This window comes from Cladophialophora immunda (genome assembly GCF_000835495.1).
Source record: "Cladophialophora immunda strain CBS 83496 unplaced genomic scaffold supercont1.1, whole genome shotgun sequence".
NCBI lineage: Eukaryota > Fungi > Ascomycota > Eurotiomycetes > Chaetothyriales > Herpotrichiellaceae > Cladophialophora > Cladophialophora immunda.
Window position 1 is genome coordinate 1,989,513 of NW_015622541.1, and position 25,688 is coordinate 2,015,200.

Here is a 25,688-nt window from a genome sequence, read left to right on the forward strand (position 1 = left end):
CCCCTGAGCTTGATGCCCTACGTGAAGCTCTGAGTCCGCTTCAGTGCGAGAAGAATCAATACTTACAGGATAGGGCTGTGCGGTGCGCCATAGTTGCTAGTGCGGAGCATACAGTTTCTGTGTCCTGCCCTTCGCATCTCCGCCGCTCTGTGTTTTGCCTGCAAAACTATGCCGACATCTATAGAGTCCCCATAGGTAGACCTTTTCGCAATCATGGCGCCGTCAAATGAGGCAGACATGTCTGTCGACTATTACGAACTGCTTTCCATCCCAGCAACGGCCTCAGAGTCTGAAATCCGACGTGCTTACAGGAAAACCTCGCTGCTATATCACCCAGACAAAGTCAAGCCCACCCCAGAGACCTTGGAGAAGTTCCAGCTCCTGCAGACTGCGCTTAATATCCTCACAGACGCTGCCGAGAAAATCAAGTATGACCAGACGCGGGAAGCGAAGCAAAGGCGCCTGGCAGAGACCGCCGCGCTGGAAAGCCGACGACGACAGATGAAGGAAGAGCTGGAGAAACGAGAGGGATCTGCCACTGGTATGCCCGCCACTGTGAGCGGCGTGAAGCGCACCTGGACCGAGCGAGAACTTGAGATCAAGCGCATCGCTGAAGAGAACAGAAAGAAGCGGGAGGCGGCCGTGGCACACAAGGTGCAAGAGGCGCAGGCACGAACACAGGCAGCCGAGGCAGCAGAGGAACAGCAATCTTCCAGCTCGATAGACAGGTCTGTCAAAGTGCGCTGGATCAAGGAAGCAGACGGGCTAGATATCGATCAGGAAGCACTCGAAGAGAACTTCGCCGCGGGCGATGTGGAGAATGTCCTGATGCTGAAAGACAAGAAACGTCGTATCGAAGGAAGAGATAAAAAGGTCTTACTGGGCACTGCCGTCATCGTGTTCAAATCTATGGCTATAGCTAAGAAGGTCGTGGCACAGGGTCCTTGGGAGGGTATCGAAAGCGTTGAGTGGGCCGCAACAAGGGAAACTGATGGCGGTTGAGAGTGGAGGAAGGCTCATGACTTCTACAATTTCCGACAACAGCATCCTGCTATGGTGTTTGCGTTTCCGCCCGAAACGGAGAATATTGAGCACCCGCCCTGGAATGGACCAAGGCAAACTTTCGTCAGTGAGTTGCTGTCAGTCGTCAAGCGCTGAATATGACAGCAGAATGTCCCCCCAAGGATGTTGTTTCCTCGACCAATGGAACTCACAACAAGAAGGGTTCGCACGGGGATTCCACCAGTGCTTGAAAGTGCCTGTGCTTGACACTGACTGACCTGTGCCCCTCGGTTTGCTAGAAGCAAGTCGGAATCCATGATTGTCCATTCCAGACACCGCAAAGGACCAACCAAGTCCGGACCATCCCGCCGATGAGTATCCTGGAGAATGACGCTTTGCACATGATGAGACCATCCGCTACCAGACGCCTTTGCTAGGCTGCGAAGGCCAGTACCTCAAGGAAACAGAAGGCGTGGATGCTAGTGATTGATGCCTCTAGGTTTGCGTGTAGAAGCGTTTAGCGACCATAGAGGACGAGATCCCTTGTTTGTGACGTTCCAAAGGGACTTCTCGAAAGCCTTTCCTTTAATCAAGTTCCTCTTCATCTTCCTCCTCTTCCCGTTTCGGTTTGACCTTCTTCTCCTTCCTCCGTAAGCTCTGCTCGACACCGTCCCTCAGCCACCTGGGCACAAACGGCTTGAGCATGACTCCCTGCTGTTGTCCGCCTTCCGCTGGTTCCCACTGTACCCTATACTGCTCAGTCGGGTCATAATTCGTCCTATCCGCAGTCAACTGGATATCTGTCATCATCTCCAAGCGGCACAGCGCGAGCCCAATGTTGCCCACTCCGGCGAGCCACTTTCCACTACTCCGCCCTCGCCCTTTTGCTCTCAACTTGCAGATGTTTGAACCTGGCGGCGGCGGGGCCAATTGCACACCGGCTTTGTACTCGGGAAGCTCCTGATCCGCCGGCAACGGCTCGGCGTCAGGGTCGTACAGTTGGCACGGTAGTATCCTCTTCCTGACCACGCCGGTGTGGTGCGTCCGGATCGTCAGTTCCTGGCCCAAGTAACAGCCCTTGAAGAAGTCGATCCCGCCAAAGAAATCGATGTTGCTTTCTTGCGGCAGCGCGTGGCCGGAGATGATCTCGGACTGGCCCTCGGCCACCCCGTTGAGCATTCGGTGGACCGTGTATTCTTCCATCGTCGCTCGTTGACTGCCGCTGTCTTCCAGCCGCTGTATTGCACCTGGTTTCGGGGATGCTTCGTCGAGCAGCCAGCGGACGCCCATCCCAAACCTGGGATCTTGCCCTCCTCGACCCCACACACTGCTCGAACCCTCCGAATACTGAGTATCGCTAGAAGGTGGCGGCCAAGTATAATAAACCCTCATTCTCTGTCCATCCACCTTTTCCAGCGTGAACTTTGCCCGTAGCTTGTGTTTCTTCAAGTGCTTCAACAACTCCCCCGCGCTTTCTGAATCAACCTCGATGAACCATTCTTCCCCCGGGTTATCGCTGGTGGGGGGCGGTGGGTAGACGAAGACATCGTTCAATATCCTCCCCTGTGCCGAGAGGAACGCCGTGTAGATCGGGTTCGTGCTTCCTCCGATGTCAAGGATCTTGGCAGGAATGAGGTTATGGAGGAAAAGCGCTGCGTCCGGGCCGGCGAGGCGGATGATGCTACGGTTCTCGAGATGGAGGTACTTGCTTGGGGGAGATGATGCAGCATAGAGCCGCGGGGATGTGCTGAAGCTGCGGCGGACCAGAAGTTGATCGAGATAGAGGCTCCGGATCTGGCATTCCGGGCAAACGAAGGGTCGAAAAGGACTAGATTTGAGTCTTGGAGGCATGTTGCAAGGTTGTACTCCGTATTCACGTTCTGCTTGTGGTGTCGAGCACGGTTCGCACACGACGACAAGGATCACTAGCAGCTTTGAGGTGAATTCAGCGGCGGGTTGTATTGTTGGCGGAACCTCAACCTCTCCGCATTCTGATGTCGGTCAATTATTAAGTCCACCCCCCAAGTTTTGCACCACCCCTGTTTTGCACCACGCGTTGCACCACCCCGCCACCTCTCTACCAACTCAATCAATCAACTACCACTCAACCAATTGGCCTTTAATCACGCTCAAATGGCCTCGAATCGAGAGACTAGGATCCAGCGAGCAATCTCTGACTACCAATTACGTCGTTATACTAGTATTCGCGCCGCCGCCGCGGCGAACGATGTCCACCATTCCACGCTCGTCCGTCGACTACGAGGCACTCAATCGGCCGCGTTATCCCACGAACCACAGCAGATATTGTCAAATATACAGGAGGAACTGTTAAAGAGATGGATCCTTGATCTTGAGGCAACAGGACACGCTCCTACCTATGCTACTGTACGAGATCTCGCTGGTTGCATTAGCAAGTTCAATGGTGGCCCTGAACGCGTCGGGAACAACTGGCTACCACGGTTTATTCGGCGACATCCTGATATCCGTTCAAAGGTAGGTAGGAAGATCTGTGTTGAGCGCGTCAACTGTACCCTTCCTGACCTTCTCGAACGGTGGTTTCGAGATCTACTGGCGATCAAAGAGCGATATTCGATCCAACCTAGACACACCTGGAACATGGACGAATCTGGAACGGCTCTGGGCGTTTGCAGTAATCAAATCGTTATTGGAACATCGGCCACTAGCAGTTCATTACAGAAATCGCCTGAGACACGCGAATGGGTGACGATAGCTGAGACAGTCTCAGCCCTTGGCCAGCGTCTACAGTCGCTAGTTATCTTCAAAGGCCAGTCGCTCTAGACCACTTGGTTCGACGATTCCAGTCTTAACTACCTATATACAACCTCGCAAAATGGCTGGACATCAAACGAGATCGGTCTAGGCTGGCTAGACCAGATATTTATACCTCAAACAGCGACAGACGGCACTGCTCGTGGCGAGTATCGACTACTACTACTGGATGGCCATAAGAGTCACGTTACGCATGAATTCATGTGGAAATGCCACCAGAACAACATCGTGGTATACTACCTGCAACCGCACTCAAGCCACGTACTCCAGCCACTTGATCTTGCCTGTTTTTCGCCTACCAAGTCCCGTTATCGTGCGCAAATCGCTGATCTAGCTAGATTCGACGACGCGAGTCGAGTCAAGAAGACCAGGTTCCTACAGATCTATCAGAAGGCTAGCCAGGAAGGTCTCAGTGTCGCCAATATCAAGTCTGGCTGGAAGGCTAGTGGTGTTTATCCCTGGAATCCACGGCATGCTATTCGATCTAGCCTAGTCCTCAAGGACGCCGTAATCGCTCAGATTACGCCACGTACACCACCTTCTCGCAAGCGAAACGCCCTCGAGAGCGATGTCTACCTATCGCCGAGTAACAGGCGAAATTTTGACAGTTCAGTTCACAGAGCAACGCACCAGGAAACGCTCTCAAGGTCCTTCCGTACGTTCCTCAATAAAACGTCTAGGCAACTCGATCGTTTACAGTGGGAGAATAGACAGAAGGATGACCAGATCGCTAGTCTGAAGACTCAACTAGAGCGATCGAAGGCCCAGAGGCAAAAAGGCAAGGCAATTGATGCCAACCAGACCTTTGCTAGCATCGAGAGTATATAGGTAGCCAAAGAGGCATTGGCGACATTGGCCGCGACGACGACGAGGACTAGGAGGACTAGGCAGTCTACAAACAACAGGAATAGCACCTCAAACGACCCAATTACGGCGTTCACAAACGTATTCCACATAGGCGATAGTGTTGTTGAGTAATTGAGACTTGTTCTGTGGCCATTGCGATTCGATTAGGTGGTGCAAAACGGGGGTGGTGCAAAACCTTATTGCCAGCCTTGCAGCTCTCGCTTAATAGGATGACACAACTAAAGTATCTCCCCCCCCCCTCCCTCAGTCAAGGAATAACCTCGTCTTGCAGGCTATGTTGCCAAAGAGCCTTCTGCTTGAGACTAATTAACGCCATCAGACCGTGCGCGCGGGACATTGTACCAGACACAGTGAAGATCCTACCTACCCTGGGGCAAAGAGAGTTCCCATTACTCCAATCAGTCCCATCAACCTATCACAATGCTACGAAGCCTTCAGACAGACATTCAATGCACGTAGCTGCGAACCAGAAAGACACTGAAAGCAAGACTGTGGTTCTTGTCTGAAGCTGGTGATGACTTGACTACCCTGGTTCACCATCCTACAACTCTGTCTGGAGGCTCGAAAAGAGGATCACTAGGCTGATCGCAAGCTGAGCAAAGAAGACGCTATGTGTATTTCGCCGAAAGACATTTCGACCGCGCCTGATATTTGTCCTCTGCCCTTCCCTCCCTCCGCTGTCTCACTTCACTTGCTCCACAGTGTTAGACCAATGCACCCTTTCATCGTTTCCAGAACGCCATGTCCTCGAGCTCGCTGTACTTCAACGGCATGCGCAAGAGATCCTCCTCACGGATGGCCTTGCCGATGTCTTGATGGTGCTGCATGTCGCGTCGAGTCTGGATTTTCGACATGTCGTCGAGCCTGTTCAAGGTGCGGGAACGCAGGTTAGCAGCGGCATGGATGGGACGAGAACGCGAGGATATTGTGCATGACATCCGGATGTGCGAATGACTGACGACCATTGACTGCCCTCGTATGCGCAGTCATATCGTCGCAACAGCTATTGTCCTAACTATCCACGGGAGCAACAGCTCAAGGCCAGGCTCCTGGCTCCTCCTTGCCTATATCCCAACGAGACATCCTCAGGGTACATTCAACGCAGAGGAACCTCGCCAGATGGAGACTGAGCGTAAAATATACCTACCGGAAGACAATGAGATACTCCGCACCATCTGCCTCGGATGAACCGCCCACGTGCTTGACTTTATAGTGACGGTAAAAGTTGATCCACGGCTCATGCTCGCGGACTTGCTCGGCAGCATAGGTGATGAGCTCCTCTACGCGTTTCTCCTTGCCTGGCTTTGGGAAGATCTGCACCATCACATTGGGAGGAACTGGGGCGTTTGACATAGTGGGAACAGAAGTTTGTTGTGTGGAATGTTTTCGACCACGAGAATTTCCGATGGTGAGAAAGGACCGCGTCTGCTTCGAAAGAAGACCGAGAGAGAGAGATGTGTGCGGCGCACAGAATTCATGCAGGGATAGGAGAGACAGACTTCCCTTTATTTACTTGCTCGACCTGGGCGATTCCACATGCTATTCTCCCTGCGCTGGGAATGAATGCACCACGAGCCTGCTAACAAAGTCAAATAGGTTCAAGAGGTCCAGCTGCCATCCTTAGTCGAGAGGAGACGCATCGGTGGCTGGTCTTCAAAATACGGTACGAGACATTGATTTACTGGCTATTGGCTCATATTGCCATGGGCTTCGTCATAGGAGTCGTGTCCGACAAACAAGTCCCCAGGTGCTTCACAGCAAAAAGATGGCAACCTTTTGACGGGTCAAAGTCAAAGGCTTTTGACTGAGCGAGTCTCGTATTTCAGACTTGGAGGGCCGTTTCTTGAGTGGCGACCCAGGGATTCGAGCTCGTGTGCGTCTTTCAGCTGAGCAGCCTTGTCTGAGCCCGCTCCTGTCCGTGTGGGATTTGTTTCTAACATAGACGCACTCTATCCGAGATGAGAGAAACAATCCGAACCAGGGCGTGTCAGAAACCACTGGTGACATGGTGCATCCGCACATTTACCCCAGCCAGGCTCTTCCGACGTGGTCTGGACCGTTCAAAACGTGCAGGGGGGATGAATTCCCAAGAACAAATCGACGCTCGGACTCCGGCTACCCCGCAAACTCGGATGGACTAGTCAATAGAAAGTATGTAAGAGCAAGTCTCGACCCAGACCCTTTTCTATTCACGATGATCGCGAGAGCCATCGTAAGACGTGCCAGGCGAATTCCACGTGACCACTTACACGAGGCTGAGCATTCAAGGGGGGGAGGGGGGCCAAGCAGAAAAGCCATTATGAAACTAGATATCCAGGGCCCGGAGTCGGATCGGGAAAGAGCGGGCGCTTTTGTGACTGACAGTCTCGAACTTCAAGTCTAATAGTAATAATACAGCACAGCCCAAAGATGGACAGGACAACATCCAGCCCGAAATCCCTCCCTGCTAACCAAATGAACCCGAACCGACGACTCCATGCTTATTGAATCAATACACCCGGGGATTCTCGGCCCGCTTTTCCAAAGGCAGCTTCTCCCAGCGCCCGGTTAGAAGCCTCCGACATTGCCTCCCAAACGTGCGGATCCAGGAGTAGGTCCTGTTCAAGCCCCGGCGCCGTCTGCTCGCGCCGACCTTGCCGCGCCACTTCTTCATCCGGAAGTTGTAGTACAGCAGCGGGATCATGAATAGGTCGAACGCCACATACGCCCAGACGAGGCCGAAGTTGCGCCAGCGCTGGCCCCACGCGATGCCCCGGGGGCTCAAATACTGGTCCGCGACGGACAGGGCGCAGTACTCGCAGCTGCTCGTCGCCGCGGGGTTGTACAGCGTCCCCGGCGCGACTTGCAGGTAGGGCGCGAGGTATTGGCCGCAGGTCATGTTCGGCGGCGGCGAGAAGACGCTCAGCTCGTTCTCAGCGCACACGACCTTGCGGCCGTGCAGCGCCGTCGCCACGATGCCGTCGATGATGTAGGTGAAGGGACTCACGCGGTACATGAAGTGCCAGAAGCCCGGCAGCGCATCCGGTGGTTGAAGCACGCTAAGAAAGAGTTACATTTTTTTGGTGCGAATAAAAAAGCAAATGGATCACGACTCACCCGTTGAAGATGACACACATGGCGAACATGAGTGTTGCAATAATACCGGCAGTCTCCGCGTCCGGCAGAGCCGCGATCACCATCTGCGAGAACGTGCTTGCGTACACGAAAAATTGGACGCAGAATAGTAAGATGAGGCCTTGTCGTTCGGAAGATTGGATGCTTGATGGTCGGGTTAGCAGAGAAGGACGCAGAAATCCAATATCTCAAGAGAAACTCACCCAAAGACCGAGTAGTAGTAGGAAGCATACACCATGATGCCGAGCAGAGTCTGGTATGGAATCTCTACGAGAATGTTGGCGAGGAGAAACGCCACATACGAGTAGGCCTTGGACGGGCGCTCCCGGACTTCATAGAGCGACCTCTGGATGACGAACCGAGGGATGATTTGCTGGATCAAGGCCGTGAATATCGACGTGAGCATGAAAACGCTGAGCAAGACATTCTGCAGCCCTTGTTGGGAGCTGTTCGATTGCCAGAATGAGAAGCCGATGAACCTGTTCGCCCGGGTCAGCAGCCCTTTCTTTTCCTTGTTTCCGAATCGTTGTTAGACGCAGAACTTACAGAGCTGAAGCAACGCCGAGGCCAAACTTGTGAAGAACATATCCGGGGGTTCTCCAATACTGCTGCCAGGCGCGGATCGTCGTGTAATACGTCTGGGTGTATATCGGCACAGCATATTGCCCACGGCTTGTGGCGGTGTTGTCTTCCACAGGAACTTTGATCCTTTCCCGGTTGATTTGGTCCAGCTCTGCCAGCATGTGCTTGTTCTCTTCGCTGGATCTCCAGATCTCCACCCAATCGTGGTTGGCTTGAGCACTTGCTTCCGGGTTGACAACTTCCAGCATGTACTCGGCCACATTTTCCGAGTCACTGCAGGCCCTGGCTCCATGCCTCTCGAAATAGCTGGTGAGGGTCTGCGAGTTGGGGCCGATGTCGCCGAAGTAGACGGTTCGACCTCCCGTCGTGAGGAACAGCAGTCGGTCGAACTCCTGAAACAGCAGCGCACTGGGTTGATGGATCGTCGACAGGACGGCTTGTCCATGGTCGGCCAGCTTGCGCAGGAAGCTGAGAATCGACCAGGAACTTTGGGAGTCCAGCCCGCTAGTCGGTTCATCGAGGAAAAACAGGAGAGCAGGCTTCGCGGCGAGCTCCACCCCTATTGTAAGCAGTTTTCGTTGCTCGACGTTAAGGCCTTCTCCCGGCACACCAACCACGGCCTCGGCGAAGTCTTCCGCGTTGATCATCTTAAGGACCATTAGTATGTCCGTATACGTTGCAAAAACATGAGATACAAACCTTGATGACTTCCTCCACGTACTCGTATTTCTCCTTCTTGGAGACAGACTTAGGCTGACGGACCATGGCGCTAAAGCGCAATGCTTCGCGAACAGTCGAGGTTTCAAGGTGGAGATCTTGCTGCTGAACGTACCCTGTCGTTCTGTTAGTTCATGGATGGCGTTCAGCTATAAGCTCGTTCGGGAAATGGTACCTGTTTTCCTTTGGAAGCTGGGGTCTAACGGCTTTCCGTCCACCAACATGTCACCGGTCACAACCCCGATTGAGGTGCGCTGGGCTAGAACATCCAGCAGGGTTGTCTTCCCAGCACCTGATACACCCATCAGGGCAGTCAAGGTTCCAGGCTTGACCCACCCTGATACTTGGTCGAGCAACCTGCGTGTTCCCTCCTTGACCGGAATATCGTAGTTGACATTGTGCCAGGTAAAGATGGCCTTTTGCGGTGGGATTGCCTTGATATCTTCATCTTGGGCGTCATCCCTTCCGGTGACTGCGGGAGGAGCGTCAGGGTCCTCTTGATCTTCATGTCTCAGACCCTCCTCGACGTAGCGTGGGACATGTCCTCGGCGAAATAGCAAGACCTCTCCCTTGCCTTCCGGTTTTGAATTGATTTCAGATATCCCCAGGTAAGTGAACATGAAGAAAACCAGGAAAGCAATCAATATGCCAAGATTCCGCCAAATGTGGCTGTAACTGTACCGGTAGGAAGTTTCGAGATATGCGTCACCAGATACAGTCGATTGGCCGACAACCGCGCCAGGGACGGAGCAAATGAACGTGTCCCCGAGTAGATTTGGATATGCGGGAACAAAGCTGTGAACAGGGTGAGTAGAGTACGGAACAAGAAAGCGTCCCATGACTTACTTGCCACACGGAAATTGCCTTCCGTGGAACTCGTTGACGAGGAGCGCTTCAAATGAATATGCAACCGGATTGCACCACGAAATCCACTTGAACCAAGCGTGCATGTCTGGTCGAGGTATTGTAAACCCGGTGTAGATCACTATTGCCAGAACCAACACCGCAGCGATCGCCAGTGCTTCTGAGATTGTTTTGGTCGCTGCGCCTATCGTTCTGAAGAGTCCAGTCATTGCCAATCGTGTCAGAAAGGCGAAAAGGAAGAAGATGAAGAACTGTGCAGCTTCCCTCCTCAGCCCTGACAGAAAATAGAGAACGATGTTGAAGATCACGGCGGTGAGCAGCTGAACCGGTAGATCCGCTATTACAGTAGCCAATGCCTCTGTAAATGGGTGGTAGAAACTATCTCCTGGTCAGCATGCACAAAAGGAGGGTTAAAGCGCAACTCAGGACGGTTAAGCGCTTCGAAGGCCGCTTTGGCTTGGTAATACTCACGCATAGGAGGCTTGCTTCTCCACGATAGGTCTTTGGTCATACAAACGATTGATTTCCGTAACCGCAATAAGAGCATTCAATAACACAGCAAAGAAAATGGTAGAACCTTTTGCGAAGAAGCTATTGGTGTCGTTGATCGTTCCGTAAAAAATGGAGCCGATAATCAGGGACATGCTTCCTTGTCCAATGATCAAGGTGAGTCGGATCACTCTTTCATTCCAAAGCCGCTGAAAGCCTCGTTTGGTACAAATCTGGATTTGCATGGGCGTCGAAACGGTGTACGGAGAGCTCGGAGGAACATGGTGTGCTTGCACCGCACGGCGTGCGGCTTTGAATTCATCGGCTGCAGAGGACCCATAGTCCTCCTCTTCATGTGTCTTGATTTCTTGTTGGAGGGACTTATAAAGTCGTGATTTCCGCCAGTATTGTTCAAATTCGATGGCAGTTCGGGGGACCTTCTCTTCGTATCCTGGTCGCGTTTTCCTTTCGCTCACATTTGTGATCGAGGTCAGAAAGTCAGGGGTTGGTTGGCGAGCTGGACAGAGCCAGCCCATCTCTGCAAAGTAACCCTTCGCAAGATTGGTTGGACCAAAGTATATCTCTCTACCCTCATAAAGAACGATGACCTTGTCGAAAGCGTCGTACATTGTCTGAGAAGCCTGATAGGCCGCGACTGCATGGGCAGAGCCGCTCAGATCGGCACTCAGTCTGAGCGTGCGGACGAACGTGATGGCGGAGGAAGCATCCAGACCGCGCGTGCTGTTGTCCCAACAACCGATGGGCGAGAAGGAGAGCAGCATCTCCGCAATGCTCACTCGCTTTCCAGAGCGTTAGCCTCCAACCGTATTTGAAGACAGGCAGCTCACCTTCCTCTCTCCTCCTGATGCACCTCGCACATACGCATTTCCTACTTTCGTGTTTTGGACGTGGGTCAACCCGCATACTGCCATGGCGACGGCCGTCATTTTCTTGACATTTTCGCTTCGAGAATCGCCCAAAACTCGGTTTCGTGGAGTACGCATAGCCGCCGCAAATTCGAGAGTCTGTCTGACAGTCAAATGCGGAAAATGTATGTCGACTTCGGCGTTGTAGACGATCTCGCCCTTGAAATGCTTGATCATCTGGTGTTGCGGTATTCCTGTCCAGATATCAGATCCACACAGCAGGCCGGTGAGAGTCGGGGATCCATACCGCTGTAATGGATGACTGAGTCATCTCCAACTTTCAAGCCATGGAGTTCCCCAGCTAGAGTTTTTAGGAGTGTCGAGCATCCGCTGCCAGGGCGTCCCAAGACCAGTAGCATCTCTCCAGGCTTTACCACGCCGTCAAAGCCCGTGAGAATCTTTCTCTGCGGCTTCTTCGCGAAGCGAATCCACTCGGCTATGCGCAACGGAGCAAGAAGGTATGATGCTACCGTCGGCTGGAGATTCATGGCGATCCCAGAGCCTGACACGTTCAGGTTCTTGAAAGTAATTGAGGCACGACGTAGCTTGATGTTCGCGCCTTCGGCTTCTCGCAGGACCATCTTGGCCCATTTGTATATGTCAAAGGTAGGCTCAGAAGGATCCAGGGTCGGATCATGAGTCTTTTCGCGCTGTTCATCTGTGTCAGCTGTGGTGAACTGAAAAACTTTTACAACGATTGCGTTGGCGTCCACCGAGTCTTACCGTTAACTCACTGGCAACCCGTGTGATCTCAGCGCGATCAGCTTCCATGATCGGTTCATAGTTGCTCACGCTGCTGGACATTGACTGGGTGCGCTGGAGATTTTCATCTGAGCTCGAATCTGAAGGGACCCTTTCGGACCCCGTACTGGAGACGTCGTTTTCGTCATCGTCGTTACCACTCTGCCCTTGAGAGTTTGACGCCATTTGTGTTGAGGTAGGAATTAATTCTGTGCTTGCGAAGAAGTAACCAACACAGCCACAACAGAGCGAGGTCAGAGGCGACACAGTCCCCCATAAATGCATATACTCTCGCGCCCGCCAAATCGCTCAACAGTTGCATAATTAGCCCCGGAGGCATTGCCTCCGTCTGAAGTCCCGCCTGCATGATTTTTTGCCCCGTATTTCCAGTCTTCTGATATTGAAATTCATGTGGCAGCACATATGCTATCGTATGATGTGGTCGGGCAGCGTAGGTGCCCGAAATCCGGAGAGAAGCTGATTGGTGGCTCGTATATCGTACCTGGAAAAGGTGGGGCGGGAATCTTCGGCCGTGCACGTGACTACAAACGCCGCCCTATCGGCTTTCCTCATGTGGCTCTGCTCCTACTCGGTACACTGCCAAGGCTTCGTCCCAGATCTCCTTGCCGCCTCACAGCGCGCTCACGATGGCCCCGCAACTACTGGGCTTCAATTATTTCACTAAATTGAAGCAGCTGGACACCAAACTGATGCCTCTCGGTACTCCCTTTTGAAGTGCGGGAATCGGGATTAGCTGATATCTGACAGCAAACCTTCACTGACGTCATTATTCAGAGAACAAACCTGCGGGTTGTCACCCCTACATCAGAGTCAGGAAAATCACACCTTTTCGCCGGAGTCGGTCACACCACGTCCCCCACAAAGTCTCGCACGACGAGGGTTTACATTTGGAGAAGCAACGGAAAGAGGAGACACTCTGTGCCGGGGACCAGATATGACCTATTTCACAGATCTGCATACCTACCTGCACCAGTCGTCGCTCCTCATCCAAGCCTACCCTTCGGCACGAATCACGACAAAATATGCTCTGCCCCGGAAACCCAATACGAAGGCCAAGTCAAAACCTAAGCAGTCGAAAGAGAAAAGTGATCCTGGCTCTAGGCCCTCGACGACAGACACGGCGGCAACATCCGCGGTCCCTGCTCCATCGCAACCGCAGGGCAAGCGGGAGCGCTCTGCCGTCCTCACCTTGAAGACCTACCATGCAGAAAGCGGGATATGCCTGAAATACCAAACCGACAAGGCTGCCGAAGTGGGAAGGTTATTGAATGGACTAGGGAGACTGGCCAAGGGGGAGGCCATCGAGATGCCTGCCGTAGCTGTGTCTGCAGCACCAGGAGCTGGAACAGGGGTAGATGGCGACAAGATGGACATTGATGGCGGAGCCGGCACCGCGACGACCAGGACGGAGGACAAGGTTGCGACAGCCCCGCCAGCTGTGACGCAGGCGGGTGGAGGGGGCAAGGGGAAAAAGAAGAAAGGAAAGAAGTGAAGTTTATCTTAAGCATTTTTGCTTCACATACCAGTATGCCCGTCTACGCTCCCTGTGGTCAATGTCGCTGCGTGTCAAGATCACTGTCGGAAAGACAAGGAGCCCGCAGTGAGGGCCACCACATCGAGAATGAGTACCACGAGGCCCAAGTGCAAAGGAGGCAAGTGATGGGAATGAGAAGATGCTGGTGAGATTCGAAAGGTTACGAGCGACGTCGAAGATGCGGATCAAAAACGCTCTACCATTATAGCGCCGTGCATTGAGATCATCCTCCGGGAGACAACACTGAAACTATCGAGCGGTGATGGCTTCGTACGATTATCTTGTGCTGTGCACCGCGGATCAACATGGGACGAGCCGACGAGGCTGGTTTCCAGCGGGGGATGAAGCAAGGCTGACCTCTGTCCCCTACATCTACGAACAAAACTAGAGACAAGAATACATCAATTACAGTTGTGATTGCGTTTCTAGTTCAGAGTACTAGTATGTATTTCGTACAGCCTTCCCAGTTCACCACGCTATGAATTCTTCATGATTAACCAAAAAAACAAGACCCTCTCTAGCTGGCCTATGCACAGGGGGAGAGACAGACCGTTATCAAAACAGTTCAACACAGATAAAGCCATACGCTCCTCACTCGAGGAACCTTTCGAAGCCGCCACGTTGTTTTTCGGAGTGCGGATGCCGATATGAAATGGGTATAACAAGTGTAGAAAGGATGGGACACCCTCTAGGTTTTCTCCCTTCGTTTACCGTTTACCGATAAGACGCCCTGAACAGACAGCAAAAAGAAATCGTCGTCAAAGATCCAATACGATCTAAAAGTCTTCGTCGAAACTGATGCCGTTGCTTTCGGCTTCCGTCTTCTCCTCCTTTGGTGAGGTGGACTTCTCTTCGGACTTCTTGCTGGCTGAAGTCATAACACCACTCTTTTGATAGTCGCCAACGCGCTTCTCGAAGAAGTTGGTCTTTCCCGCGAGTGAGATGTTCTCCATCTAAAGATTCCAGAAAGTCAGCATTTGAATCTGATGGACAATTGACCAGAAGGCTTTTGCAGTATCATTTGTGGGAGAGGCAATGGCGCCACATGACGGTTGAGCTGGAATATTCATTGGGTAGTACTTACGAATGGGAATGGATTCTGCGCGTTGTAGCATCTCTTGTTGCCCAGGGCAAGGAGCAGACGGTCAGCAACAAACTCAATGTACTGACACATGAGCTTCGAGTTCATGCCGAGCAGTGCGACGGGGAGGGCATCGGTGAGGAATTCCTTTTCGATCCTGACGGCTTCGGTTATAATGTTTTCGATGAGTTGTGGGTCCGGCTTGTGCTGCAGATGTTGCATCAAAAGGCACGCAAAGTCCGTGTGCATGCCCTCGTCACGAGAGATGAGCTCGTTGGAGAAGGTGAGGCCGGGCATCAGTCCTTTGCTCTTCAGCCAGAAGATGGATGCAAAGGATCCAGAGAAGAAGATGCCTTCGACGGCTGCGAAAGCCACTAGTCGTTGGGCAAAGCTCGACTCTTTGTCTGATATCCATCGCAGAGCCCAGTCTGCTTTCTTGCGAATGCAAGGGATTGTGTCGATGGCGTCGAACAGATATGTCTTCTCTTTGGGGTCCTTTACATAGGTGTCAATGAGAAGGCTGTACATTTCCGAGTGGATATTCTCCATCATGACTTGAAACCTTTGGAACCTGTCAGTTGTGTGGGCATGAAGTGATGGGAAACTGCCTACCCGTAGAAGCAACGGGCTTCCGGCACTTGTACTTCGGCACTGAAGCGCTCTAGAAGGTTCTCGTTGACAATGCCGTCCGATGCAGCAAAGAAGGCGAGGACGTGAGAGATGAAGTAACGTTCGTCATTGTTCAAACGGTTGTGCCAGTCGTGAAGGTCTTTGGAGAGATCAACTTCTTCTGCCGTCCAGAAGCTGGCCTCTGCACGCTTATACATATTCCACTGTGCAAGGATGTCAGTCATGGAGCTCCAAGCACAACAAGTGGGGTGAGTGTGAAGGATGCAGAAGGGCTAGGTGTGACGCGTACTATCTCATGATACTTCAAAGGAAAGAGGACAAAGCGATGAGGGTTCTGTTGTAGCAGTGGTTCCTCGGCTTCGAGCTCTCTGAGAGTCTTGGGGACCTGAACCTGCTCAATCTTCTCCTCTGCCTCTGAAGCAGTCTTTTTCTCGATATCTGACTCTGGTTTGGCCATGGATTCGGTGGGCTCGACGGGAACGGGCATGTTTTCCTTATCCTCAACATTGAAGTTGAGCTTTTTGATAGGACTGTCCTTGACCTTGAGACTCTCGAGGCTTGCAGCCGCCTGCGCGTATTTGTTAGTAATGTGTACCTGTCGGAGAAAAATGCATGATGCAAGTGGCAAACTCACCTGTTTCGACGGCGTGACTTGAGTCGTCATGATTCAATGATGAGATAGGTGCAATGAGAGAACACAGAAGCAATGGTATCGAGGCAGGATAATGTAGAAGTGGCCGTGGTTGTCGAGTGCAAAGATGGAAGAGAAATGTCAATGAGAGTAGATGTAAACTGGTTGCTGGGCGTATTTAACGTAAACGCGCTAGAGCGTGGACCGCGACAAAGTGACGGAGCGTGTTCTGGCGGGCTGGGGGGCTAGCTACTGGCCTGCGCCGAAGTTGATCCACTTCATCACAACAATGCACCACCAGACGGCGAGATTGTGACTCTGGGTTCTTAGCCAAGAGTGGATTTCTTACGAAATGCTGAACAATGTCTTCGGATGGGCTTCAGAAGGGGGCTCTCATTAGCCATTTTACCCTCAGGTGCGAGACAGCTGCCTGAAGTTTCCGCAAAACTTTGCAGGCTCGAGAGTTTCGCGGTCTGTCATGTGATCTAATCTGATCTGAGCCGATCCGAACTATTGACGTTCCCGGCTACCACGACTGCCTATACCTAATATGGTAACCACAAGCCTCCAGCAGCCTTCCGAGATCGGTCTCGCCAGCAACCCCAGCCTTGCTGAAGCGTGCATTGTGCTATGTGAAGTTCTAGAGGCCGCAGGCATGCTGCTCGACTCGGACTAGCAACCAAAGATCCAGCCAGCTCTGCTGATGCCTGTAGGAGGCAAAGACACAAAGCGCCCCTCCCATCGTGTTCCCTTTGCACCATTGTGAGCATCCATGTGGGTAATGCGCCTCCGTCAAAGTTGTCAATCCCGCTTGGTTCGCGATATATGGGTACAGCAACCTCCAGAGGCTTTGGCCGACACGAACCCGCCTGAACTCAAGACGACCCAGTCCTCAGACTCTCAAGATGACGCACACCAGTCCCCAGCAACGCCGTAGATGCAAAGCTAAGTTGGTGCGCATCAAACCATGTATCTCAAAGCTTCTCCTTCAGAGACTTCGATAGGATTCTGCTTTCCACTCCTCGTATGAGCTTGTTCGTCTGCTCTGCTAAAGTCAACGTGAGGATGGTGTGCGGCAATATTCGGGCAAGATGCGCTGTGAAGCCTTTGTAGACACTGAGGACTCCTTCTGTCGAGATGGTTTTCCAGAGGCAGTCGAAGATACCATTGTAGAGATTACCATGTTGGTTGTACAATCGCGCCATGACGGTATCCTACGTCAAAGATTAATACTTGTGACGGAAATCAAAGTCCGGATGAGAATAAACAAAACGTACCGGCGGATGCATAAAGACGCAGACAACAAAGCCGCTGGCAGTTGAGCTCAGCAAATGCAATGCAGGGCCATCTTCCATCCCGAAATGGCGTATTAGCCGTCTCTTCGCAAAGAAATATGTCGGTAGCTGGACTGAACTTCCAGCTCCGGTTCGGACCATCGATGCGCCCATGCCTCGGTATAGACCTCGTACACCCTCCGCTTTGTAAATCTGCGACAGGCCGTCGAAAGCATTGCGGTATTTATGCTGCGTGCCCACAGGCAAAGAGGGAGAGTATGATTGGAGTCGGGTCTTGACCAGAAAGAAAGGTGAGCCTGCCATAGCCCCCAGAATACCAGAAGCCGCGCCGGAAAAGATGTTGATACCGAGAGACTGGACATTGGTGTCCTTGTAGATGAGCTTGGTGCATGTCGCTCGTAATGGCTCGTAGAATCCCAGCCGACAACCATTCAATAGTATCTGGTAAATGTATGCAGTCCCGATTCCTCGGTATATTCCCTTCAGCCCTTCGTTTTTTAGGATGACCCCAACCCCGTGGAAAACACCCTTATATTTCCTTACTGCAACGTCTTTGGCTTGTAATTCTCCTTGAAGCTGTAACCTGATTTTGACTGTTTCGAAGGGATGTGTTGCGGTGACGGCTCCGCAAGCAGCAATGCCGCCGGCAATGAAGGCGCCTGTTGTCGTCGACATGATCGAGTCGTCAAGTGTTCGAGTCGCTGCTACCCTTCCCTTCGCGCCTGAACCTGCCGTGAGTTTATCGCAGAGCCAATGTCAACACAACATGTTCCTAGACAAGGCGATCCTCGAGGTAAAAGGGGTGGTGGCAGGTCAGCAACTGTCAGAGGTTGCGTGTGCGACACTTTGCTGTTCAGACAAAGAAAAATTATTTCGCTGCAAATGATTCTTACGCGAAGGCGACGTCGGAGTTAATAGCGAAGCTGGACCCGAGGGCTTTGCTTACGACTTGAGTCAGCTTTAGGGATTGGGGTAGGCGGTTCCTAGGTAGCCAAGGGGTTTAATAAAGTTCCCCACCTAAGTAAGTTGGAGGCTGGGATCGCACACTGCCTACATTTTTACCACAGTGCCGCTTGGATCTTAGGCGGGGTCCTTACCGAAGTCTAGTGGCAAACAGTCCAGCAATGAGAAAGGTAACTCAAGCACTGGAAACGGGGAATTTTGTCTTCATCGCATGAAACCAAACCACTCCGGAGCGTAACCAATTCAGAGCCAGCATACGTCTTTGCGCGATTTGACGTTGCTCTTCCTCTTCTCCTCCTGAGATTGCTCATCGCACTCGCGTTGAAGTACTCTTCAGTCTTGTTGTCGATGCGCGGCCTTCGGCGCAGCCTAGACTTTCCACCTGCTCCTTAGCCATGGCAGCCCTTCCGCAACAGAAAGTACACGATGTGATCAAGCAATACCGACCTGCAAGAGTAGGTAGTCCTTACTCTATTCTCACGTCTGCTAATCGCGTCTAGCAATTTCCCGGGTCTACTCGCTCAGATGGAGTTGAGAGTCGTGTCACATCCCTTGATTTCGACGACATGGGCGAGTTCCTCGTCGCAGCCTCAGACGACGAAACGATGCATGTCTACGATATAAAAGAGGGAAAGAGAACCAAGACGATACCCAGCAAGAAGTATGGCATACATCTGGCGCGATTTACTCACCACCCACGCAACGTTCTGTTTGCCAGCACGAAGCAAGAAGACTCTCTGCGCTTATTGGAACTCCACAATGAGAGCTTCGTTCGCTATTTTACGGCCCACACGGGACAAGTAACTTGCATAGCACTGTCACCAGGCAGCGATCAGTTTTTATCGTGCGGCAATGACGACATGGTCTGTCTGTGGGATTTGAACTCCAGAAGCCCGCAGGGGAAACTGAAACTTGTTACTCCCTACCTCGCAGCCTACGATCCCTCTGCGCAAATCATGGCGATAGCGTCACAATCCACCTCCTCTATCCTTCTGTACGATGTGCGAAACTTCGACAAGGCTCCCTTCGCTACATTTGATCTGGCTGGAGAGGAGGATCGGTACACCCCAACCACAAAGGGTCGCGCATGGACTAAATTGGAATTCTCCAACGACGGGAAAAATATGCTTCTCGGCACGGACTATCATGGTCATTTCGTGCTTGACGCTTTTGATGGGATAGTCAAATCATTTCTGGTAGGGAAGACGGCAGGCACTGGACGGGCAGCTCCGGTGTCGAAATCGGGAAAGCCGCTCGGTCAGGGAGACGTCTGTTTTACACAAGATGGGAGGTATGTCGTCGGTGGGGCTGGTGACCAGCCAGACCTGCTAGTGTGGGATACCCATAATGTCACCGATATTCGACAGGAGCCCATGGTTCGATTGACGAGCCGAGGAATCAAGGCGCCAGTGGTACAATGCAATCCCCGCTACAACATGCTCGTAACTGCTGACACGAGGGTGTGTATGTGGCTGCCTGGCGATCAGATCAAGAACCCAGAACTTTGAAGAAGCGATCACACAGTTCAGCACCTTTGATTGAGATCCGGTCACTAAGCATGATCTTGTTCAGTGGCGCATTAAGGGTGAGAGGGTTTCACGCAATCGAAAACATGACCTTGGCAGTGCGCTTGATTCCGCCAATGAAAAGCATGCTCGGTAAACCTACTCCGCAACCTGAGTCTGGTGTGTCTGGTCAAGTTCACTTTCAAGCTCACAATCTTCATGAGAGTACCTCTCTCCTTCTTTGGATATTACCCTGTTTAGATTCCTTGCTGATCTGGCAATTGAATCCTGCAAGTCGACAAGAGGACTCCAATGCTTGTTACGGACGGTCACGACGAAAATGAGCCTTCCCCAACGAGCTCTGCCGAGCTGCTTAGCGGTCTCCAAACCCGTGCCAGAGCCTTGCTACAGGAATTCCAGCTATATCAGGCCCACCTCAAAGCGCAAGGAAAACAACAGCAAGTAGAGATAAGAGGGTTCAAACGAGGAATCGAATCGGAGATAAAGATCTTGGAAAAGATAGCACACGGGTTTACCACTTCCGACGGCAACTCTCAGATCATTGTCGAAAAACCAATCCCGCAAGATGAGGAACGTCCACAACTGCACGCGCTGAGAAGCTCCAATCTACCCTTTTATGAAGCTGTTTGGAATACGGCAAAATCATGCCGTCACATTACCGCAATGGGCAAGAAAATGTACTTTGGAGGAAAGGACAGCGCTGCATGTGGAAAAATTCGGGAGGAGAAATTGGTAAGCCGAGCAGACGTTTCGAGGAATGTGCGGAAAAGAGAGACTTTAGTGGACATCATCGCTGGCAATGGATTGCAATGGATCAAAATCTCGACTTTGACGGAGAAACGGCTGATGTTCGAGATAGCCAAGGAAGGCTGGGAACACTATGGCGATTTTGGGGAAGATAGCGATATGGAAGACGGACATGTCTCTGAGGCCGATCGGGATGGCAAGAGGACAAGTAAACTTGAACTTGTACGACTTGCTGAAGATCTGAAGATCGCGGCGCAGGAAGCCAGAGTCCAGTTTCGGCACCCACAGATTCGATTTGTTCTTCCAAAGATTCGCGAAGGTATCATCCCCGATGTGGATGCATTTCTTGCCGATCTACGCGCAACTGGTGCTGTCGTCGACTGCAAGATGGATATCTGCAAACTCGGTGAGGATCGGCAGCTTGATCTTGACAACCTGATGCCCACTACCCCAACTATCCCCTTGACCCGCACCATCAATGTGGATTGTACGATACTGCTGGCATTGATCTCTGACATATCACATTTTCCGAGCCACCAACTGCTGTCAACCTCTGTGCACAAATCTGAGACTTATCACAAAGCGATTGTGAATCAAATCGAATCCGAGGTATCCTCCCCGATGCTACCTAACGACATATATCCGCGCCTTACCGCACGAGACCTAGAATGTACCTTACACGCTGCCCAGCGAATGCGAGAGATCGTTCACTGTATGGGAACGACGAGTGAGTTAAGCCGCGCCGAGATCCTCCTGGGCGAAGGACGATACAGAGATCAACCCCCATCGACCTTGAGGGAGGCCCTTGGTGGACTATCAATGCATGCTGTCCCGTCAGAGATACGATTACCAGTCAAAGTGGTTGACTTCGATGTGCATACACTCTTTGGCCCCGAGTCTACTTCCGTGACGCCGGATGTTGATTTATGCAAACCGTTTCCTACCTCTGTCGCTGCCCATGTGAAGGACAGGTTACAGCTGACTCCCATCAACGCCTCCGTCTTCTTTTATGGCTGGGCCAGCCAGATTGTGACACTAACAAGCAATCGCACCGTGGCAAGCGAGCTTTTCAAGGCCATCAATGACATTCTGGATTGTGATGAGAAACATGGGCATAAGGGTGACGCGGAGTTCCTCGGACCGCTCATATGCTGTGGAACAGCGAGAAGCTTGATAGGAAAAACCAAGTTCAAGTGAGAGTCCGCAAATAAGCAAGGTGGACCATTATATGGTGGTTCATTCTCTGGAGGAAACCAAAGCCCTCGAGCATTGTCAATCAGAGGATGATTTGGCCTGCCGCTGCTTGAGAGCTCCGTCTCAAGCGTGTGTAGCATTTGTAGCAACAGGTGCGCAGATAATACGAAGATCTTGTGAGTCTGCATGAAGTAAGGCACTGCTACCTTGGAATTGCTCCAGTTGAATATGTCGAGTCCTTGGAGCGATGCATGAGAATCGATCAACTGGCCGTACGGAGAGTCGCAGCTGCGCTCTGGCGGAGTCTGAAAATGTCTCCGACAAATCACACGTATTATGTCGTACGTCTCCTGGTCACAACATCGCGGACGGGAGTAACTTTCTTTCTAACAACACAAAATGTCCCTTCCTTCGTCCTCTTAATATGCCCTCTGACTAGTGAAGTTCAAGTCCTCGAACCGATAGTGTTCTGCATCTCGTCTTGCCCTTGACTGTTTGGACTGCTGCCGCCTGCAACGGTTCTGCCTGCAAACATGCGCCGGTGGGTGCCCTCCCTCGGCCTCCTGGCATACCTTGCAGCACTGGTCGCCGGAAATGAAGTTCAAATTGTGAGAATAGAAGGGAGCTTTGTGGTATCGTGCTCTGCCCGCTGACCATGACTAGAAACAAGATGACGAGCATCGCCAGCGGTGTTCAGGGATGTACAGTCGCAAGTCATGGGGCGGGTCAATAGATCCGTTCATCCTGGTCAAGTTCCTTCCGGACCACACCGAAGACGACTCAGACCCGATCGCAAGCCTCATAATATTCGAATGGCAAGATGAGCCGTTGATAGGCAGGATGCCGCCTGGCGGGGAGTCCTACCGAGATCTCGAGACCATATGCACCACCGACACTGTGGCACAAGGCTTATGTGAAGAGAAGGATATTGGCGCTTTCATACTGGCCCCGAATGCCACAGAGGCCTCACGGAACCCGATATCGAACGAAGCAATCCATTTGAAAGATCCGAAGGCCATCAACTACCCGATCCGTCGAACGGGGTACTATTGCGTCTCGACGTACGCCTTCTCGGATCACGAGTATAACGGGGTGGTGGAATTCAGGAACGCATACGGTGAGCTGCCGGCAGCTCAAATAGCCAAACTCCCGTTTTACGGCGGCCTCACCATTGTCTACGCGGTGCTGGGTATATTCTGGGCTTTCCTCTACTTCCAAAACCGCTCTGATATCCTCCCGGTGCAAAACTACATCACTGCCATCATCATTTTCTTGATTGTCGAGCAGCTGATGACATGGGGATTCTATGACTATCAAAACCGTCATGGCAACAATGCGCTCAACAAGATCTTCATGATCATCGTCTCGATCCTCAACGCTGGGCGAAATTCATTCTCTTTCTTTCTTCTCCTGATTGTCTGCATGGGCTATGGGGTGGTGAAACCCTCCCTGGGGAGGACAATGATCTACGTCCGCATCTTGGCTGCCGCACATTTCGTCTTCGGGGTCATCTATGCCATCGCTTCCATGGCCGTTACCCCTGAATCTGTCGGTCCCCTGATTCTCTTCGTCATCCTACCACTCGCAGGGACCATGACGGCTTTCTACGTGTGGACATTGTCGTCTCTCAACGTCACCATTAAAGATCTTATCGACCGCAAACAAAAGACAAAGGCAATGATGTACAAGAAACTATCCTGGTGTATCCTGGGGAGTGTACTGGTCATTTTTGCCTTTTTCTTCATCAACAGCTTCGCCATTGCAGGGTCGGGATCTGCGAACTTTGTGCCAGAGCATTGGCAGACCAGATGGTTTGTGCTGGACGGATGGCTGAACATCGTGTACTTGTTCAATATTGCGTTTATTGCGTATCTGTGGAGGCCGACGGCGAATAATCGACGTTTTGCGATGAGTGACGAGGTGAGTCTCTCTCTCTCTCCTGCCTTTGTGTCCCAGTACGGACACCGTATGAAGTGGCTAACATGTTTTTACTTTAACAGCTTGCCCAAGATGACGACGGATTCGAGATCCGCAGCATTGCCGACTCTATCGAGGATGACGACGAGGAAGCCGCTAATGCGAGAAAGGATCAAGAAAGGGCAGTTCCTCCTTCTGGAGGCGGAGCAGCGAGCTCCCTTACGGATGCTATCGCCCACGAACCCTCTCCGGCGAGGAGGCCTTCCCCAGCACCGGCGCTTCAGAATAGTACCCAAGCAGCACCGCCTTCCAAGCCTCTCAACCCGCCACAACCGAGGATGTCGTTGGATGGCGAGACAATCTTTGCCGTCGGCGATGAGGGGATTGAGTGGAGCGATGGCGAAGACGAAGATAGCGGCGACGAAAGGAAGAAGTTGACCGGTAAATGAAGCACTCTCGGGTTTCAACTGCCGACAGGCATGACAAATTGGATTCAACTGGCTCGATTCCTTGGGATGCTTGGATGCTTGGGGCTTTTAACTGGGGCTTGCGCCTTTTGGGCTTTTGCCATCGGCGTTGGAACTCGGGAAATATGGATGTCCACGACTAGCAATACATGTTGGCGGAGGGCAGGAAGAAATCCAAGCGGATTGTAATATGACTGTTTGTCTATGCAAGGCAATTGTCCTAGTTCGGGCTAAACCAGCATTGGCAACGACGATCCTATCCCCGCGAGGTGCCTATGGCATGAACCAGTGATGGCTTCGACCTTCAGTTACCCATCAGGAAGCCTCTCTGCTCGTGAGAGACATAATAGTTCGCGCATCGCACCCTCGCACAATGCAGCTAACACGGGAACGGGAAAGAGGGGGAAGAAAAAGAGGCCTCCCGGGACGGCGAATCAGATATGTAATTGTATTCGGAGCATTGGGATCCGCAAGGCGTTGAATGATTTTTCTGTACCATTGCGAAGCCAGGGCACATAGATACGATTGTCTCTTTGGTCCAGCTTGACCGTCGGTCGCGACGTGGTGGTTTTGGCGACGCCCACGGGAAGCGCGTCCATCGTGTGAGGTTCAACCGCCCAACTTCTTCGCACGATCCTTTGCGATATCGCACATGGCCTTTTGGCAAGATAGGTAGCACGTGTTAGCACGTGTGACTTCGCTGGGGCTGCGCGAGTCCAGAAAGGAATGTACCACCTACCTTGATTGCCTCTTGCTTTTCCAGCTGAATGTCTCCCCGGTCTATTCGTCTCTGCATGTCTTCCATGATGACAGGGCGACTTCGTCCGTTCACGAACACTCTGTTGACTTCTTATCAATAATCACGACGGTCACTGAGCCTGAGGAGATTGTAGGGAGGAAACAGGGGACAGCCGCATCCAAAGAGAAAGAGAGAGCGCGGGAAGACATACACATATCTTAGACCAGGAAACTTGTCTTCGTATTTCCGGTTCATGTCCACCAGCTTCTCGGCCTCGTCGGCTCCGCCTTGGTTCAATTGCGCTTGCTCCTTGCGACTCTGCTCGCTCTCCACCTTTTTCTCACCTAACCGCGGATGGGCAGATAAGATGGCCTCGAGCCATTCTTGATCGCTCTCCAAGTTTGACCGGTGGAGTTCCAGCAGCTGCTCGCCCACGGCCTCAATAAGTGTGTCGTATGTTGAGAATGACTGTTCCCGCAGTAAGCTGACGGATAGTGTGTGCAGTTGCAGACACGGCTCGAAGAGGGTGTCGAGAATTTGTGCCCTTTGTTCGGCGCCCAGTGCTGGCAGTGTCGACGTTGGTGGAAGAGAGACCATGATGAGAGACGTCTCCTGTCTTGGTCATCTGCGTGAACTGGGGGCCTCAGGCTCGAATGCGAAGAAATACTCCGTGCGGGAATATTTTCTATCGTGAACCATCTCAGACTCAAATAATAGCCAACGTCATTTGGAGTACCCTTTGTAAAGAGGCTGTCGGCGTTCGCCGATGCATCTGAGTGCCCTTCACGTGTTTTGGCGTTGACTTCGCGAAGAGCCTGCAATGAATGGCGATTTCGCTACGTGTCGGTCGA

At 52.1% G+C, this 25,688-nt stretch overlaps 10 protein-coding genes across 10 annotated transcripts; 5 read left to right on the top strand and 5 right to left on the bottom strand.

Annotated features, from left to right (window-relative positions):
* Positions 1-172: 172 nt before the first annotated feature.
* On the top strand, positions 173-1,611 carry PV07_00582 (uncharacterized protein). The gene has a single exon (XM_016387046.1). The coding sequence runs from the start codon at positions 214-216 to the stop codon at positions 1,000-1,002; it is 789 nt and encodes a 262-aa protein (XP_016253974.1). The 5' UTR covers positions 173-213; the 3' UTR covers positions 1,003-1,611.
* On the bottom strand, positions 874-2,964 carry PV07_00583 (uncharacterized protein). The gene has a single exon (XM_016387047.1). It carries the CDS (start codon positions 2,851-2,853, stop codon positions 1,588-1,590), a length of 1,266 nt encoding a protein of 421 aa, XP_016253975.1. The 5' UTR covers positions 2,854-2,964; the 3' UTR covers positions 874-1,587.
* A 3,970-nt stretch (positions 2,965-6,934) lies between these two features.
* PV07_00584 (uncharacterized protein) lies at positions 6,935-12,466 on the bottom strand. Its single transcript, XM_016387048.1, has 11 exons — positions 12,075-12,466; positions 11,599-12,001; positions 11,274-11,545; positions 10,408-11,225; positions 9,919-10,314; positions 9,248-9,867; positions 9,055-9,188; positions 8,320-9,002; positions 7,977-8,252; positions 7,756-7,917; positions 6,935-7,697 (listed from the first exon to the last, which is right to left on the bottom strand). Exons 1-11 carry the CDS (start codon positions 12,375-12,377, stop codon positions 7,148-7,150), a joined length of 4,617 nt encoding a protein of 1,538 aa, XP_016253976.1. The 5' UTR covers positions 12,378-12,466; the 3' UTR covers positions 6,935-7,147.
* Positions 12,467-12,759: 293 nt separating this feature from the next.
* On the top strand, positions 12,760-14,697 carry PV07_00585 (uncharacterized protein). The gene has a single exon (XM_016387049.1). The coding sequence runs from the start codon at positions 13,048-13,050 to the stop codon at positions 13,603-13,605; it is 558 nt and encodes a 185-aa protein (XP_016253977.1). The 5' UTR covers positions 12,760-13,047; the 3' UTR covers positions 13,606-14,697.
* PV07_00586 (uncharacterized protein) lies at positions 14,047-16,204 on the bottom strand. Its single transcript, XM_016387050.1, has 5 exons — positions 15,993-16,204; positions 15,648-15,926; positions 15,341-15,561; positions 14,732-15,290; positions 14,047-14,600 (listed from the first exon to the last, which is right to left on the bottom strand). The coding sequence occupies exons 1-5, from the start codon at positions 16,020-16,022 to the stop codon at positions 14,424-14,426; spliced, it is 1,266 nt and encodes a 421-aa protein (XP_016253978.1). The 5' UTR covers positions 16,023-16,204; the 3' UTR covers positions 14,047-14,423.
* A 241-nt stretch (positions 16,205-16,445) lies between these two features.
* PV07_00587 (uncharacterized protein) lies at positions 16,446-18,225 on the bottom strand. Its single transcript, XM_016387051.1, has 2 exons — positions 17,267-18,225; positions 16,446-17,203 (listed from the first exon to the last, which is right to left on the bottom strand). The coding sequence occupies exons 1-2, from the start codon at positions 17,957-17,959 to the stop codon at positions 16,964-16,966; spliced, it is 933 nt and encodes a 310-aa protein (XP_016253979.1). The 5' UTR covers positions 17,960-18,225; the 3' UTR covers positions 16,446-16,963.
* Positions 18,226-18,642: 417 nt separating this feature from the next.
* Positions 18,643-19,755, top strand: PV07_00588 (uncharacterized protein; the record flags this gene model as incomplete). The annotated part of the gene is made up of 2 exons (XM_016387052.1): positions 18,643-18,702; positions 18,748-19,755. 2 exons carry the CDS (start codon positions 18,643-18,645, stop codon positions 19,753-19,755), a joined length of 1,068 nt encoding a protein of 355 aa, XP_016253980.1.
* Positions 19,756-20,064: 309 nt separating this feature from the next.
* On the top strand, positions 20,065-21,717 carry PV07_00589 (uncharacterized protein; the record flags this gene model as incomplete). The annotated part of the gene is made up of 1 exon (XM_016387053.1): positions 20,065-21,717. The coding sequence occupies one exon, from the start codon at positions 20,065-20,067 to the stop codon at positions 21,715-21,717; it is 1,653 nt and encodes a 550-aa protein (XP_016253981.1).
* Positions 21,718-22,074: 357 nt separating this feature from the next.
* Positions 22,075-24,768, top strand: PV07_00590 (uncharacterized protein). Its single transcript, XM_016387054.1, has 3 exons — positions 22,075-22,322; positions 22,378-23,634; positions 23,715-24,768. The coding sequence occupies exons 1-3, from the start codon at positions 22,248-22,250 to the stop codon at positions 24,078-24,080; spliced, it is 1,698 nt and encodes a 565-aa protein (XP_016253982.1). The 5' UTR covers positions 22,075-22,247; the 3' UTR covers positions 24,081-24,768.
* PV07_00591 (uncharacterized protein) lies at positions 24,266-25,558 on the bottom strand. The gene is made up of 3 exons (XM_016387055.1): positions 25,049-25,558; positions 24,838-24,937; positions 24,266-24,755 (listed from the first exon to the last, which is right to left on the bottom strand). The coding sequence occupies exons 1-3, from the start codon at positions 25,432-25,434 to the stop codon at positions 24,708-24,710; spliced, it is 534 nt and encodes a 177-aa protein (XP_016253983.1). The 5' UTR covers positions 25,435-25,558; the 3' UTR covers positions 24,266-24,707.
* Between the last annotated feature and the right edge of the window lie 130 nt (positions 25,559-25,688).

What these genes read in the sequence shown, in the direction of transcription:
- PV07_00582 (XM_016387046.1), top strand. Translation starts at nt 214, where the DNA reads ATGGCGCCGTCAAATGAGGCAGACATGTCTGTCGACTATTACGAACTG.
- PV07_00583 (XM_016387047.1), bottom strand. Translation starts at nt 2,853, where the DNA reads ATGCCTCCAAGACTCAAATCTAGTCCTTTTCGACCCTTCGTTTGCCCG.
- PV07_00584 (XM_016387048.1), bottom strand. Translation starts at nt 12,377, where the DNA reads ATGCATTTATGGGGGACTGTGTCGCCTCTGACCTCGCTCTGTTGTGGC. An exon ending in ACGTGGAGGAAGTCATCAAG is followed by an intron (nt 9,003 to 9,054) that starts GTTTGTATCTCA and finishes ATGGTCCTTAAG; the next exon opens with ATGATCAACGCGGAAGACTT. An exon ending in TACTACTACTCGGTCTTTGG is followed by an intron (nt 7,918 to 7,976) that starts GTGAGTTTCTCT and finishes CCGACCATCAAG; the next exon opens with CATCCAATCTTCCGAACGAC.
- PV07_00585 (XM_016387049.1), top strand. Translation starts at nt 13,048, where the DNA reads ATGACCTATTTCACAGATCTGCATACCTACCTGCACCAGTCGTCGCTC.
- PV07_00586 (XM_016387050.1), bottom strand. Translation starts at nt 16,022, where the DNA reads ATGACGACTCAAGTCACGCCGTCGAAACAG. An exon ending in AAGTCACGCCGTCGAAACAG is followed by an intron (nt 15,927 to 15,992) that starts GTGAGTTTGCCA and finishes AAATACGCGCAG; the next exon opens with GCGGCTGCAAGCCTCGAGAG. An exon ending in CTTTGAAGTATCATGAGATA is followed by an intron (nt 15,562 to 15,647) that starts GTACGCGTCACA and finishes ATCCTTGCACAG; the next exon opens with TGGAATATGTATAAGCGTGC.
- PV07_00587 (XM_016387051.1), bottom strand. Translation starts at nt 17,959, where the DNA reads ATGTCGACGACAACAGGCGCCTTCATTGCCGGCGGCATTGCTGCTTGC. An exon ending in GCGTCTTTATGCATCCGCCG is followed by an intron (nt 17,204 to 17,266) that starts GTACGTTTTGTT and finishes TCTTTGACGTAG; the next exon opens with GATACCGTCATGGCGCGATT.
- PV07_00590 (XM_016387054.1), top strand. Translation starts at nt 22,248, where the DNA reads ATGCGCCGGTGGGTGCCCTCCCTCGGCCTCCTGGCATACCTTGCAGCA. An exon ending in CCGGAAATGAAGTTCAAATT is followed by an intron (nt 22,323 to 22,377) that starts GTGAGAATAGAA and finishes GACCATGACTAG; the next exon opens with AAACAAGATGACGAGCATCG. An exon ending in GTTTTGCGATGAGTGACGAG is followed by an intron (nt 23,635 to 23,714) that starts GTGAGTCTCTCT and finishes TTACTTTAACAG; the next exon opens with CTTGCCCAAGATGACGACGG.
- PV07_00591 (XM_016387055.1), bottom strand. Translation starts at nt 25,434, where the DNA reads ATGGTCTCTCTTCCACCAACGTCGACACTGCCAGCACTGGGCGCCGAA. An exon ending in TTTCCTGGTCTAAGATATGT is followed by an intron (nt 24,938 to 25,048) that starts GTATGTCTTCCC and finishes AGAAGTCAACAG; the next exon opens with AGTGTTCGTGAACGGACGAA. An exon ending in AAAAGCAAGAGGCAATCAAG is followed by an intron (nt 24,756 to 24,837) that starts GTAGGTGGTACA and finishes TCTTGCCAAAAG; the next exon opens with GCCATGTGCGATATCGCAAA.